This window comes from Meriones unguiculatus, chromosome 2 (assembly GCF_030254825.1).
Source record: "Meriones unguiculatus strain TT.TT164.6M chromosome 2, Bangor_MerUng_6.1, whole genome shotgun sequence".
In the NCBI taxonomy this organism is placed as follows: domain Eukaryota; kingdom Metazoa; phylum Chordata; class Mammalia; order Rodentia; family Muridae; genus Meriones; species Meriones unguiculatus.
This window is the reverse complement of record NC_083350.1, coordinates 74601956-74615909: the sequence shown is the minus strand read 5'-3', so window position 1 is coordinate 74615909 and position 13954 is coordinate 74601956. Positions and strand designations below refer to the sequence as shown.

Sequence of the window (13954 nt, the reverse complement as noted above, 5' to 3'; positions counted from 1 at the left end):
GAGGCTGACAAAGAGTGAGAACATGACAAAAGCTCATTATATAACTCCATTCCTGAAATCAACTGAGACATTACTATAAAGCATCCCCATTTTCAGAACCTTAATACAAAAATCAGCAATTCCAGGAATATCTCAGGGTCTCAGGCTGCAAAAAGCAACTCCTCGGAAGTTGTATTCTGGCTGAGTATAGTAGCAGGGCCCTGTAATCCCAGCCCTTGGGAGACAGACAGGAGGACTTCAAGTTCGAGACTAGCCAGAACTACACAGTGAGAAAGAATCCTATTTAAAAGGAGAAAAAGTGAGAGTGACAAAAATTATAATAGGGCAAGAATCACTCTGGATTTTCTAATTTGCTGCAAGTATTCCTTAGTTTTGGCTGGGTACCACTTTAAGAGTGTGCCTTATTGTCCACTATAACTGTGGATCAGCAGCCATCGGTTATCTTACCAAGATAAAGGTAGTAAGACAGGAAGGAAATGGGGGAAGAAGTTGTCCATGGTCTCGGGGTTTGGGACCAGCACTCTTGTTCCACAATCTGACCCTTTAGTGCCACCACCTGCTAGCCAGTCCTTCAGGGACAGCCTCCGACCTCAAGTCAAAAGTTTAATTGCTGCTTCCTCTGCCTACCCGAGTTTCCTTTCTCCTCTTGCCCAGCTGGAAAATCCTCACCCATCCCATTCAGCCCAACCCAAACCTAGCCCCCTGGAAAGCCTTGTCCATGGTCCTCCCACATCAGTTCCTGCCCACATCTGATCCTGTGGGCCTCACAGCCCACATGTGAATGTCAGCTCTTCTCCACTCAGCCCCGAGCTCCGTGAGGGTCATGAACGCACCTCCCACATCTCAGCTTTCGGCAGGGATCTTGCTGTTTAGTATAAACAATGTACACTGAAAAACAAGCCAACGGTGGCGGTCCCACAAACCACCACGGCTTTACAGTCAAGCTCTGTGTGTGTGAGGGAGAGGGTAAGGGAGACAGAGAGACACATAGAACGAGCTATGGGTGTTGAAAAATGAACTACAGACTCTATATCAAGTTAATTCTCATAATCTGGAAATGAAATCATGAGAGGGTCAATTTTATTCTCTAAAATTTACTCCAGCATAATTTATACAGAATGGTAAAGCCAAACCTTATCATAGCGTTATTTTACATTTATTATTAGTGTTCAGGACGTGCATGCGCAGATCCAAGGACAACTTATGGCAATTAGGTCTCTTCTTCCACCGTCTGGGTTCCAGGAACCAAGCTTGCTGTACAGCTTGGAGACAAGCCCCTTACCCAATGAGCCACCTCACTGGCCCTCGCTGTTAACGGTGACAGTGAGGAAGGGGGCAACTGGGTTCCTCATGAAAACATATCCTTTCAGGCTCTCAGCTGTAAGTCTGAGATGTAAGTTACATTAAGAACATTCCCTAGCACAGGGGTCCTTTCTGAGATTGATACTTTAACCAAGGACCATACACGGAGATAACCTAGAACCCCTGCACAGATGTAGCCCATGGCAGCTCAGTGTCCAAGTGGGTTCCCTAGTAATGGGAACAGGGGCTGTTTCTGACATGAACTCAGTGGCTGGCTCTTTGATCTCCTCCCCCTGAGGGGGGAACAGCCTTACCAGGCCACAGAGGAAGACACTGCAGCCACTCCTGATGAGACCTGATAGACTAGGATCAGAAGGAAGGAGAGGAGGACCTCCCCTATCAGTGGGCTTGGGGAGGGGCATGGGAGGAGATGAGGGAGGATGGTGGGATTAGGAAGGGACTAGGGAGGGAGCTACAGCTCCGCTACAAAGTTAATAAAATGTAATTAATAAAACAAGAAAGAAAGGAAGGAAGGGAGGGAGGGAGGGAGGGAGGGAGGGAGGGAGGGAGGGAGGGAGGATGGAAGGAAGGAAGGACCAACCTAGTTGGGTGTGGTAGCTCACACCTTTAATCCCAGCACTCTGGGAGGCAGTAGCAGGCAGATCTCTGTGAGTTAGAAGCCAGCCTGGTCTACAAAGCACACAGCCAAGGCCACACAGAGAAACCCTGTCTTGAAAAAACAACAACAACGAAAGCATGCCCAAGAAAAGGAGGTAGCACAGGCATGAAGGCAGAGGCAAGCGGAATTCAGGTTCCAGGCCAGGCTGAGGTACAGAGTGAGACCTTCCTCAAGAGAAAGAAAACTTCAGGTAGGCAGAGGAAGCAGCAATTGAAGGCTGTCACTGATGGACTGGTAGGCAGGTGGTAGCATGATGTGGTACAGACCTGGAGTCTCAGCACTACAGAGGCAGAAGCACAAGGATCAAGGGTTCAAGGCCCAATGCTCACGAGGAAGAGTCAGGAAGGCCTCTACAAGATCAAGCCCAGTGCTGGTCTACGCAATGAGTCCAGACTAGCCAAGGCTACAAAGTAAGACACTGACTCAAAAAAAAAATCAACACAAACGAACAGAAGCTTAGAAAAGACTGTTAGAAAAAATACATACATGTAAGCAACTAGGGACTGGCACACACACCACTCTTCAACCAACACAGCAGCGACAGCAGTGGCAGTGCAGCAGCAGCACTGTGCCAGTACACCCATGTACATGTGCAGACAATGTCTGGGGTTTTCTGAAGCGACTTATACCTTAGCGCATCCACTGTAGAGGGGGCTGTTTCGATTCTGGTAGAGACAAGGTCTCGCCTGTCTCTATATGGGCCAAGTATGACCCTGAACTTCTCTGATCCACTTGCCAAGTGCTAGGATTAAAGGCACAAGCCACCATGCCTAAAGCTTCACGAGGCTAACCAGAAGCCCTGGGGCTTGTGCCTGGGGTTATAAAGAGCCTCAGCCTGTGGCCCTGCTTTGGGAAAGGGGGTTGGGGGGGGGTCAGAGGAAGGCAGCTAAAAAACAGAGAAAATGGTGTCTCTCACTAAACAAAAAAAGACACAAAAAAGAAGAGCCTGGTAATTATATTCTATAATTCTAGCACTGATGAGGCTGAGACAGGGGTGTTCGTGGCCAGCCTATGCCATATAGTGAAACCCTGTCTCAGTAACACAAAAGGATGCCACATAAAATTTTACCTTCTGTATTCAAAAAAAGAGAACACACAAAGTACATGTGACTGTAAGAGCCTCTAATCCTAGGTGGTTAAAATTGGGTGCTGGGGGGAGCAGCGTGTGTTAGAACTGATGGCATACAGAAATCACATGATAAAATGGCAGAGAGGTGTACCCCTCTGATCCCGTGGAGAGGGGCTGAAATGCTAGGGGGTGACCACGCCCACACTCTGCTCTGGGACAGCCCCAGAGAAACCGAAGCAGGCGCTGCCTGGCTGTCCTAGGGACTTGCACAGCAAGCTCCTACGTTAGTCCTTGGCCAGTTACCCTGATATAGAGACAAAGGCCACGGCGGAGGAGCACAGAGGAGGGAAGAGGATTGTGGGTGGAAGAAGACAGGGTCTGCTAGATGCTGACCAAACCTGAACTCCCAAGTGAGAGGCAGGTCTAGGGAAACCAAGGTTTCTACTTCAGATGCTTTCAGGCCACCCAGAGGACAGCAGGCCCGGGGTTCTGAGCTTGGGGAGACTACAATGCTGGAGCGAGCAGAAGGGGGCTGGAGCGAGCAGAAGGGGGCTGGAGCCAGAGGTGTGGCCATGAGGACAGATGGCCCTGAGACATTGCCCCAGCAAGCCATGAGAAAGCAGATGGAGGGTGATAAAGATACGTGGGGAAAGCCTGAAGCTCAAAAGAGAACCAGGCAGGGAGGGTCATCAAGGCCAAGGTGGCAAGAGACTCCAAGTAGGATAGAGTAACAATGAAGAGTCAACTGGACAGTGGCCTCTGACGCAGGGACCCAGCCAGAGAAATGTCCCGGCAAGGGTAGGAGTGGAAGCAGGAGCAGCTGAGGACGAGAGGACCAGCATTCCTGGGGGTTGGGTTTTTGATGGCACATTTCTAGGGTTGGGTCAATGTAGGTTGGTCTCCCAGGGCTTTCTCCATTTCATGGATATGAGATTATAGCCCATTGTCAATAAACACTAAGTATGTTCACAGGACTGGCTGGTATCACTAGGCATGGAGGAAGACTGACTACTCCAGTGAGTAGGTGGGATGACAGGGAGTCTGAGAAAGGCAAGGACACCTCTCTCTTGGTGATCATTTACCTCTTTCCAGACATACTTCTGGTACCCACAGATGAGGACTTCAGCTACATTATGCAAAATGAAAAACACAGGAACAGCCTGAAAGCAAACAGAATAACAAGCATGAAAATACTTTCTCCCATCTCACAGCTACATGTTTCTTGACTTTTATTTAAAAAAAAAAAAAGATGTGTGAGGAGATTCAGCATTTACAGGCTCCCCAGCAAATACTCTTCTAGACTAGCACTTTGCTGAAAGAGTTTTCCTCCACAATCTATTTACTTACTCTATATGAGTACTTTCTCTGCACACAAGTTCGCACTGTTCGCATGCAATGCCCACGGAGGACAGAAGAGGGCGTCAGATTCATTGGAACTGGAGTTAGAGGTGGTGCAAGCCACCACCTGAGTGCTATGAACTGAACCTGTGTCCTCTGCAAGAGCAGCAGTCCTCTTACCCGCTGAGTAGTCTCTCTAGCTCCTAAAGTATTAATTTTTTTGGGAGGGGGTGTATGTGAAGGTTCTCCTGCAGGGTGTTCCTTCTGTCTTAAGCACTTCCTGTGTATCACGTACCATGCCAGGTGCAGAGAGCAAATCCCATGAGCAAGGCAGATGGATGTTTTAGCTACATGTATGTCTGTATACCATGTGTGTGTCTGGTGCCTGAGAAGGACAGAAGATTCCCAGAAATAGAGTTATAGATAGCTACAAGACACCGTGTTGGTGCTGGGAATCAAACCCAGTGCTCTTAACCACTCCAGCCCCGTGGTGTGGTATTAAAAAAACAGACATGGAGCTGGGGGGGGGGAGGGGCTGTGGGTTTGGTTCTAGGAGGAGCTGGAGGAGGAGTGAAGTAAATATGATCAAAATATATTGTACACATTTTTGAAAATCTTAAGGGTTTAATAAAATGATGATTTCTATAAAAAAGAAAGAAGTGGGTAAACAGCACAGTGGTAGAGTGTATGCTGAGCACATACAAAGCCCTAGGAGCTACCCTCAGCATCACAGAAGGGAGGGAGAAGGAAGGACAGGAGGAGGAAGCAGAGAAGGAAGGGTATGAAAGCGTCTCCGCTGGGCAGTTCCAGGAACCCTGCTAGAGCGGTCTGCTTTCTATGTAAACATTTACACTCTTTATCTTTGCACATCCAAGTTCCTCTACGGGGAGACAAACAAGGAAAGGGTGCCACAAGTTCCACTCTGCTCAATTAAGTGCCTGGCTCACGGTGGGCTTAGTTATCATAGCTCTATCTCTAAGTGGCTCCTCCTCTTACGGAAGAAACCTCCAAGCAGATTAGAAAGACAAAGTTCAGGGATCTGGAGGCGGGGGAACCAATAACTCCAAGGATCAGGCAGGAAGTGGAGGTAGTCAAGGACACCCTTCACCCCACAGTGGATTTCAATGCCAGGCCAGGCTACATGGCACCTTGCCACCAAAAAAAAAAGAAGGATGAAAAGAGAGGGAGGGGTAAAGGAAAGAGAAAGAGGGAAAAGAGAAGGAGGAAGAGGAGGAAGAGAGAGAGAAGGGAAGGAGGGAGCAATCCAGTCCTGTTAAGGTATCTAATCTGCATTCGTAGCCCCTTAGCTCAGTGGTTCTCAGTCTTCCTAATACTGCAAACTTTTATACAGTTCTTTATATTGTGGTGACCCCTAACCAAGAAACTGTTTTTGTTGCTGCTTTACCTGTGATTTTGCTACTGTTATGAATCCTAATGTTCCAGATGGTGTAGCATAGCCTTTGCTACCAGTACTCAGGGGGCAGAGGCAGGTGAATCTCTGAGTTTGAGGCCAGCCTGGTCTTCAGAGCAAGTTCCAGGGAAGCCAGGGCCACACAGAGAAACCCTGCCTCCAGAAAACAATAGTTAATCTTTATATAAATATCTGCTGTGCAGGTTATCTGGTTTGCGAGCCCTGTGAAAGGGTTGTCCAACCTCACCCCTAAAGGGGTCGTGACCCACAACTGAGAAACACTGCTCTAGATGTTTACCCTGGCCTATCGACTCCAGAAAACACACATTTCGCTCCGATTAGGCAGCAGCAAAATCACCAGTACTAACCAACACCATCTCACTTATTTACGCAGGAATCTAAGCATCTGGCCTTATCCCTCATTCCTCCAGCTGTGAGGCAATTCTGCCTTGCTGAGGCTTCTGGCCAGGAACTATAAGAAGAGTAAGAACGGTCCATCAGAGCTGTGCTGTCCAAAGACTGCCCTTCAGGATGTGACAGCCATCATCACTGTAACTTCATCCACTGCAGGAAGGCTGAGAGGCAGGCCTGAGTCAGCCTGTGCAGAAAGGAGAGAGCCCCACTCCATATGTCACTAAGACTGGCAACAGAAGACCCTGGCACAGCGCACGCTCACAGTAGCTGTTCCTTTGGGGAACTGGGTGCCTCTCTGGCCCACAGTGTTTAATTTGGGTCATAAGCCCTGTCTTGTGTCTCTGAGCACACAGTGAGGATCAAATGCCAAACAGCCATAAAATAACCCTCTTAGGGATGGGTGTAGTTGGTAGGGTGCTTGCCTAGTGCTTAGGCTAGAATATGAGTCAATGCTCTGCTTCCCTGCTATGACTCAAAGTCAGCTCAGCTCAACAAAGTGCTCAGGGCTGAAGGAGCCTGGGGCCTGGGATCACTCCCAGAACAGCGTAAGCCAGGCATGGCGTTGCAACTCTGTCAGCCCAGCACTCAGGAGGGTTTGGCAGGAGAATCAGAAGTTCAAGGTCATCCTTGGATACACAGAGTTTGAGGACAGCCTAGCACAGATGAAATCATGTCTCAAAAACAAAAACAAAAAAGCCAAACAAACAACAACAAGCCTTAAAATACTCTCTTCTCTCCCTAACCTCTTTGTATCAGTTAACTGAGTCTGAGGTGGAAAAATCCACAAAGAACTCCCCACAGAACCCAGCAAAGCTCACTCAGGTTGCTCCCAGGAGCCGTACATCAGAACAGAACTTCGAGGCTCTGTCAGATCAAGGAGGACTTTCTAAAGCAGCTACTCAAAGTGTTTTGTGCAACCCACCCACAGACTTTAACTGAGCACTTAACCCAATTCCTCATGGATTCATTAACTGACAGTTTGGCACCAGAATACTGAGGCCTGTTTTCCATCCAACACAAATCGTGTGAGTGCCTGGTGTTTATCCACCCTAGGAATGTCTATGCAGCAATGTAAAAACAAAGAACTGAAAAGATGCTGGGTTAAATTCTTTCATGAAAAAAACAAAACAAAACAAAAACCAGTAACAGCGTCTCCTACTCGCTGCCCTCCCACTCCCACTGGCTGCAGGGGTCGGGGCTTGCTCTAACAGATTTGAGATGAGCAGCCTATCGCTGCCTGTTGGACAAGGGTACGCTCTACGTCAGTCCGCTCAGGGACTCGCACGAAAATGGAAGGTTACATTGCAGTGTAAATCACCTTCTTCAAAAAGTCTTGCTTTGAACCACAAGACAGCTCAACTGAACAGTGTATTGAGGGCTGAAGCTAATGTATATCCGGTAACCACAGAGCAAGCTCAAAGGCAGGCTCACCTAGAAATTGTCCTTCGGAAGCACTGTTCTAGGGTCCACAGCTCACTGGCTGCCGAGGACAAACTAAATGGACATTTATGACGGGTTTTGAGAGATTTTAGCCATCCGGGATTCGAGTCCCTTTTTGCAGTAAGGTGCCTGATGCTGAGAATCTGCCACAGTCCCTCAGTCTGAGCACCTGGGCCAGCCAGTCACTGAGTGTCACCAACCACAGTGGCTGATGGCAGAGCTGTGACCCACAGCAGGCTGGGAAACACAGCCCCACCATCTCAGCTGGTCTGCAGAACAGCAAGGGGCAGTGACCCCGTGGATCTGATCTAAGCAAAGCCTGGGACTCAGATAAGAGGCATTAGGAAGATAGTTCCCCTGTGAGCCGTGAGGAGGTGAGCCTGAGGTTAGTGACACCCAGAGGGAAGGGGGTGACACTGGAACAGATACCATGCAGAAGTAAAGGGCAGAGAGAAGAGCTGAACTTTCTGGGTAGGTCACTGCGGTCTCTCTGGATCTAGGCAGGCCCAAAGTAGGTCTCTCTCCTACAACTTACATGAACCAGTGTGAGCTCTCTAACAGAGTGAAATGATTCTAAGTAGCCAAGCAAAGCGGCACACACTTGTACCCACACTTACTGCTCAGGAGACTAAGGCTAAAGGATTATAGGTCTAAAAACCAGAATGGGCTACATAGGACGACATTGCCTTAAAAGAGAAATGAGAAAAAAAAGTCCAGGCTGGAGAGATAATGGACTGGCTGCTCTTCCAGAGGACCGGATTCAATTCCCAGCAACCACATGGCAGATCACAACTACCTGCAACTCCAGTACCAGGGGATCTGAGACCTTCACACAGACACATGCAGGCAAAACACCAATCCATATTTTAAATATATATATATATATCATTAAAATGATTATTTTTAAAAGTCCATATGCATTAGTTCTTACAGAGACAAATTTGAGAAAGACAAAACAGGACAAACAAGAGGAGGAGCCGCTGCAGCTGCGTGGTGGGACTAGAGGCAGGCCGGCAAGAGTCTGCAGCTGCATCTCTTCCTCCATCAGGTGCCGGGCATCTGCCTGAGCCCTCGCTTGTCCAGTGACTGTGACTCAGATACGATATAAAAGAGGCTGGAGAGGTGGCTCAGCAAATAATGTGCCTGATGCACACACACGAGGGCCTGAGTCAGATTACCTGAAACAAGCCAAGATCCAGGTGTGAAGGTGTACGCCTGTCACCCCAGTGCTGGAGGGGTGCAGACAGGCAGACCCCGCCGCCTCATCAATCAGCCAGACAGTGTAGCTGAAACTGAGATACCGTTGGGGGCTGGAGAGATGGCTCAGCGGTTAAGAGCACTGGCTGCTCTTCCAGAGGACCCGGATTCAAATCCCAGCACCCACATGGCAGCTCACTGTCTGTAATTCCAGTTCCAGGGGATCTGACACCCTCACACAGACATACGTGGAGGCAGAACACCAATGTAAATAAAATAAAATTATATTAAAAAAAGAAAAGAAACCGAGATACTGTGTCTCAAATGTGTGTGTGTGTGTGTGTGTATGTGTGCACAGTGGAACATGATAGAACATGATTCCCAATGTTGACCTCTAAAATCCATATATGCACATAAGTGGGCACACCTACAAACATATATGTACACACAAGATAAAAATATAAACAAATAAAAGATACAAAGAAAACCACTCTGAAAACCTGTGGGGGGGGATCACTGGACAAAAAAAAGCATTATCACCATAAGCTCAACACCTGACTTATCAGTCTTTAAACCTCTGGCACCCACACCTACCCAGAACTTGGAGGGAAAATTAAATGTAAGGAACCAGAAACAAGCAGCGGAAAGAGTAGAAACTGCCTGAATCCCCTGTGCTGGACACTGCCGTGCACTGTGGTCAGCTCCCAGGCCACCCAGGGAGTGTCCACCCTTCTGAACAAATCATTCCATTTGCTAAGTGTATAAATCATGAAAGAAAAATGATGACTCAATTTCAAAATTACCTTCTCAACTGCTATTTTATACTTGACATTGTCCTAACCATGACATTGTTATCTAGTTAGACAGATTTTGTTTTTATATCTGAGGTCTCAGGACCTAACATAACAGCAAATGCTATAAAAAGACTAAATTATTTTGCAAATTCTGCATCTTTCCAAAAGTCAGACCATACGGGGCATTTTCTTACAAATAAAATAGATGTCAGGAAAAGATAAGAGGAGGCATTAAAACTATCTTGATCTCTAAGTCCATGGTGGTTTTAATGGATTCTCTTGGTGGCAAAATAACTACATTTGGAGTTCTGGATAATGTATTTGGAAACACCCCTATGGTTCAAAAACCACAGTCCTTGGGGGGAGAGATGAGGAGTGAGAAGATACAATAGGCAAGTCATTTTACTGGTGCCCAGGTACTGGCTCCCTATGTGCCACACTTGTGTTCCCAACTTTATCCAGCATCCCTGGCTCATTTCGCTAGTAAATCCAGTTTCTTCTCAGCAGCAGGTAAAGGTTAGTCCTGACTCTACTTCCTGCCTTACTGCGGTGGACTTTACAGTTGCTGCTGCTTCTCTCTCTCTGCCCACCTCCATCTTGTGAAACAAGCTGGCACTGCCCTATTTTCTAGTTACCTTCAAGTCAGCAAAAGCAGAGAAAAGCTGCATGTCAGCTCAGGCCCAGGACTTCTCTGTCCTGGTTTGGATATGAAGTAGGCCTCCAGCAGGGCACACATATTGCAGGTTTGGTCCTCAGGTTGAGGTACTAATTTGGGAATGCCTGGAAACTCCAGGCAGCAAGACCTCTAGCTAGAAGAAGTAGGTTACTGGGGCTGTGCCTTTGAAAGCTACTCCTGGTCCTCTATCTTCTGCCCTGCTCTGTTTCCCGTCTGTCAAGGGGTAAACAGCTTTTCCACATCCTCTGCCATCAGGATGCTCAGCCTTAGACACACCCTCTGCTGTCACTATGTCCAACCTTACCACAGGCCCAGAACCTGAGAGGCAAAGACTCAGTGTGGAACCTTCTGAAACCAGGAGCCAAAATGTATTCCCTGAAGACGTTCCTTGGGTGTTTCTATCACAGCTACAGTAAGCCAACCGACACCTCTGTTATCCGATCTAGTCAGACCTTCGGGCTGATGCCTACCCCCAATGGATGCCAAGTGCAATAAATTATACACAAAGGGGACAAGGACAGAGGGCTTGTGTGTCCCTGCCCCCCCCACACAAATTCTAATACTCACCAGTCTAGACAATGCTCTGGACCCTGCATAGATTATACCCACAAACAGCAGTGAAGCAGGAAGCCATGTCAAAACATTGGATCTGAAAAGAGGAGAAGAAATTATAATGCTTTTGCTACTTCATGTTTGAAGAGACCTAGCTGGAAAGGATCCCCCAGAGGCACCAGCTCCTTCCACCCAGCTGTCTACATACTGTGGGGGAGGGGACGAGTGAGATGTGCTCCTCACTGAGAACATAAGCAAATGAAGCCGTGTGACATACAGCTCTGTCGTGTTAGCGTTCAGGAACACTCCCGAAAATGAATGTGGATAGGCCTTGCCTCATGCTTAGGGAGAGGACACAGCTGATTTTCTTCAATGGTGTTATACATTAATTTTCAAGTATACTGATAATTTTTTTAAAAGGTTGTTTACCTAAGATGTTTCAAACAGCTTTGTGGAATCACAACTTTGAAAAAAATGGTTTTTAAATAATAAATCTCAGCTTCAACAGGGTGGTCATATTCTGGAGGCATCAAACATTAACCTGAAGTTCTAAAGGACCCTGAAAGCTTTGGAGGGCACGTTTCTTTGGCTCACGTTGATCATATTAGGATTTGATTTTTCATTACAGTCTTGTTCTCCTCAAAAATAAATAAATAAGCTAAGGGTGGTGGCACACTCCTTTAATGCCAGTACTTGGGAGGCAGAGGCAGGCAGATCTTTGTGAATTCGAGACCAGCCTGGTCTACACAGTGAGTTCCAGGACAGCCAGAGCTACACTGTGAAATCCTATCTCAAAACAAACAAACAAACCATGAACAAACAAACAAGAGAGAGAGAACTGGGCACAGGGCATGTTTCATGGAGGCTGCCACTTATTTCCTCTTAGTGGAGTTAAGGGAAGTCTCCCTACTACTTGAGGTTCCCAGAGTCAACCTCACAATGAATAAAAATAAGTAAAGCCATCTGAGCCGTAGACAACATAATAATCCCAAAGCAGTCAATGACTACCCTGGTGCAATGGCAAACTCACAAACAGTCCTCCCTTTGACTGTCCAGGACAGGCAGCCAAGCCAAGATCAGACTGGGGCTTAGCACAGCAATGTTCCCAGGTACCAGGACGGCCTCCAGATCTTACTGACCACATCAGTTACTTCAGCAAACGCTCACAGCAACTCCAAAGATTCTAGGGCTCACTGTGAACGGCAGCATCACAGCATGTAGCAAGCACTGACAGCCAGCTGGGCACCGTGTTCCATGTTCTCCGTGCTACATTTTTTTTTTCACCTTATTCTGTATGGATGGACTTTTGTACATCTGCACACTGTGTGTGTAGTACTCACAGAGGTCAGAAGAGGGCATCAGACCCGCCAAGATTGGAGTTACACACAGTTGTGAGCAGACATGTGGGTGCTGGGAATCCAATCCAGGTCCACTGGACCAGCAACTTGTGTGCCTACTCTCTGAGCCTTCCCAGCCCCATGCTGTAGTTTTCAAAATCTACACTATAGGAGCCAGGGTTTGTCTCAGTTAGCAAAGTACTCAATATGCAAACATGAGGGTCTGAGTAAGATCCCCAGTAAAATCTGGGTGTGGCGGTGAACGCCTGTAATCCCAGAGCTGGGGTGACAGGAGGACCTCTGGGGCTTGATAGTCAGCCAGTCTGGCTGGGAGCTCAGGGTCCAGATTTTCAGAGACCTACCTCAAAAAACAAACAGAAAAACAGGTAGACAGTGATTGAAGACACCCAATGTCAACCTCCGGCCTTGTACACACACACACACACACACACACACACACACACAAACAAAAAAAAGCCACACAACAACCTCATGAAGACATCTGACTTAACAATGGTTAAGACCGTCAACTAAATACTTTACAGTTTTTTGACAGGCAAAAGCCACCCCATTTGGCCATCTTGACACTGGGAGGTGAGCTTACATCAAAGGGCACTGATGTTACGGTACTGACACTGTGCACATCCTGGTCCAGGTCTTTCTGCCTCCAGCCTGGGACACCTTCCCTCCATCCTCTCAAGGTCTAAGAGGGTCCCTCCTCTGGCATGTGAACCCTGATTCTCCTCTTCCTCCCCCTCCTCTTCTTCCATCTATCCCTGGTACTAAGAACTGAACTCTCCTCAGAGCTCTTCTGTCTGTTTGCCAATGGTATAATAATAACGTTATGTGGTGATTTGAATGAAAATGGCCCCCACAGGCTCATGGGGAGTGGCACTGGTAGGAGGTGTGGCCTTGCTGGAGGAAGTGTGTCACTGGGTGTGGGCTTTGAGGTTTCAGATGTTGAAGCCAGTCCCAGTGTCTCTCTCTTCCTGCTGCCTGATGTTTCGGATGCAGAACTCTCGACTACTCCAGCACCATGGCCTGCCTGCACACCACCATGCTTCCTGCCATGACAACTAACCCTCTGAACCTGTGAGTCAGCCTGTTTTCCTTATAAGAGTTGACCTGAGCCAGGCAGGGTGGTACACACCTGTACTCCCAGCATTTGGGGAGGCAGAGTCAGATGGATCTCTGTAGGTTCGAGCCAACCTGGTCTACAAAGTCCAGGACAGCCAAGACTACAAAGAGAAACCCTGTCTCAACAAGAAACAAAACAAACAAAACAAAAAAGGGATGAATAAAATAATAATAAAGAGTTGACATGGTCATCGTGTCTCTTCACAGCAATAAAACCCAAGCTGAGAGACCTTAGTCCCAGTAACCTTGTCTCAGTGTCTCTTTGGATCATCTGTGTTACTCAAATTTTTAACAATATCCAACATGTTAATATAAAATGGGCTTTGTACTATATGATTCTCTAAGTGTTTTGAGCATTCAAGGTGGGCTAGGCAGACCTCCAGTATTCTCTCTAGGTTTAGTTTATGGACATTAAATGCTTTGTTCACTTTTGAGTTTAAGACAAGGTCTCATATAGCCCACAATGGCCTTGAGCTTATTTTTTAGCCAAGACTGGCTTTGAATTCTTGATCCTCCTACCTGTCAAACATCAGAGTTACAGGCATGCACCACCATGCCTTGCTTGAATTTTCTACTTATAAAGCAATGTACAAATATGGGCGTCCTTG

General features: G+C 47.4%; 1 protein-coding gene across 10 annotated transcripts in view; it reads right to left on the bottom strand.

The window, feature by feature from the left end:
* Window positions 1-13954, bottom strand: part of Tmem241 (transmembrane protein 241) — a 108064-nt gene that overhangs the window by 80724 nt on the left and 13386 nt on the right. For all 10 annotated transcript variants that reach the window (XR_009589889.1, XR_009589890.1, XR_009589891.1 and 7 more), the window contains exons 4-5: window positions 10888-10969; window positions 4133-4210 (exon numbers count right to left, since the gene is read on the bottom strand). Coding sequence is in view for 7 of the 10 variants with exons in the window: in XM_060377673.1 (XP_060233656.1) it covers window positions 4133-4210; window positions 10888-10969 (160 nt within the window). In the remaining 3 variants the exon portion in view is untranslated. The remainder of the gene's footprint in view (window positions 1-4132; window positions 4211-10887; window positions 10970-13954) is intronic.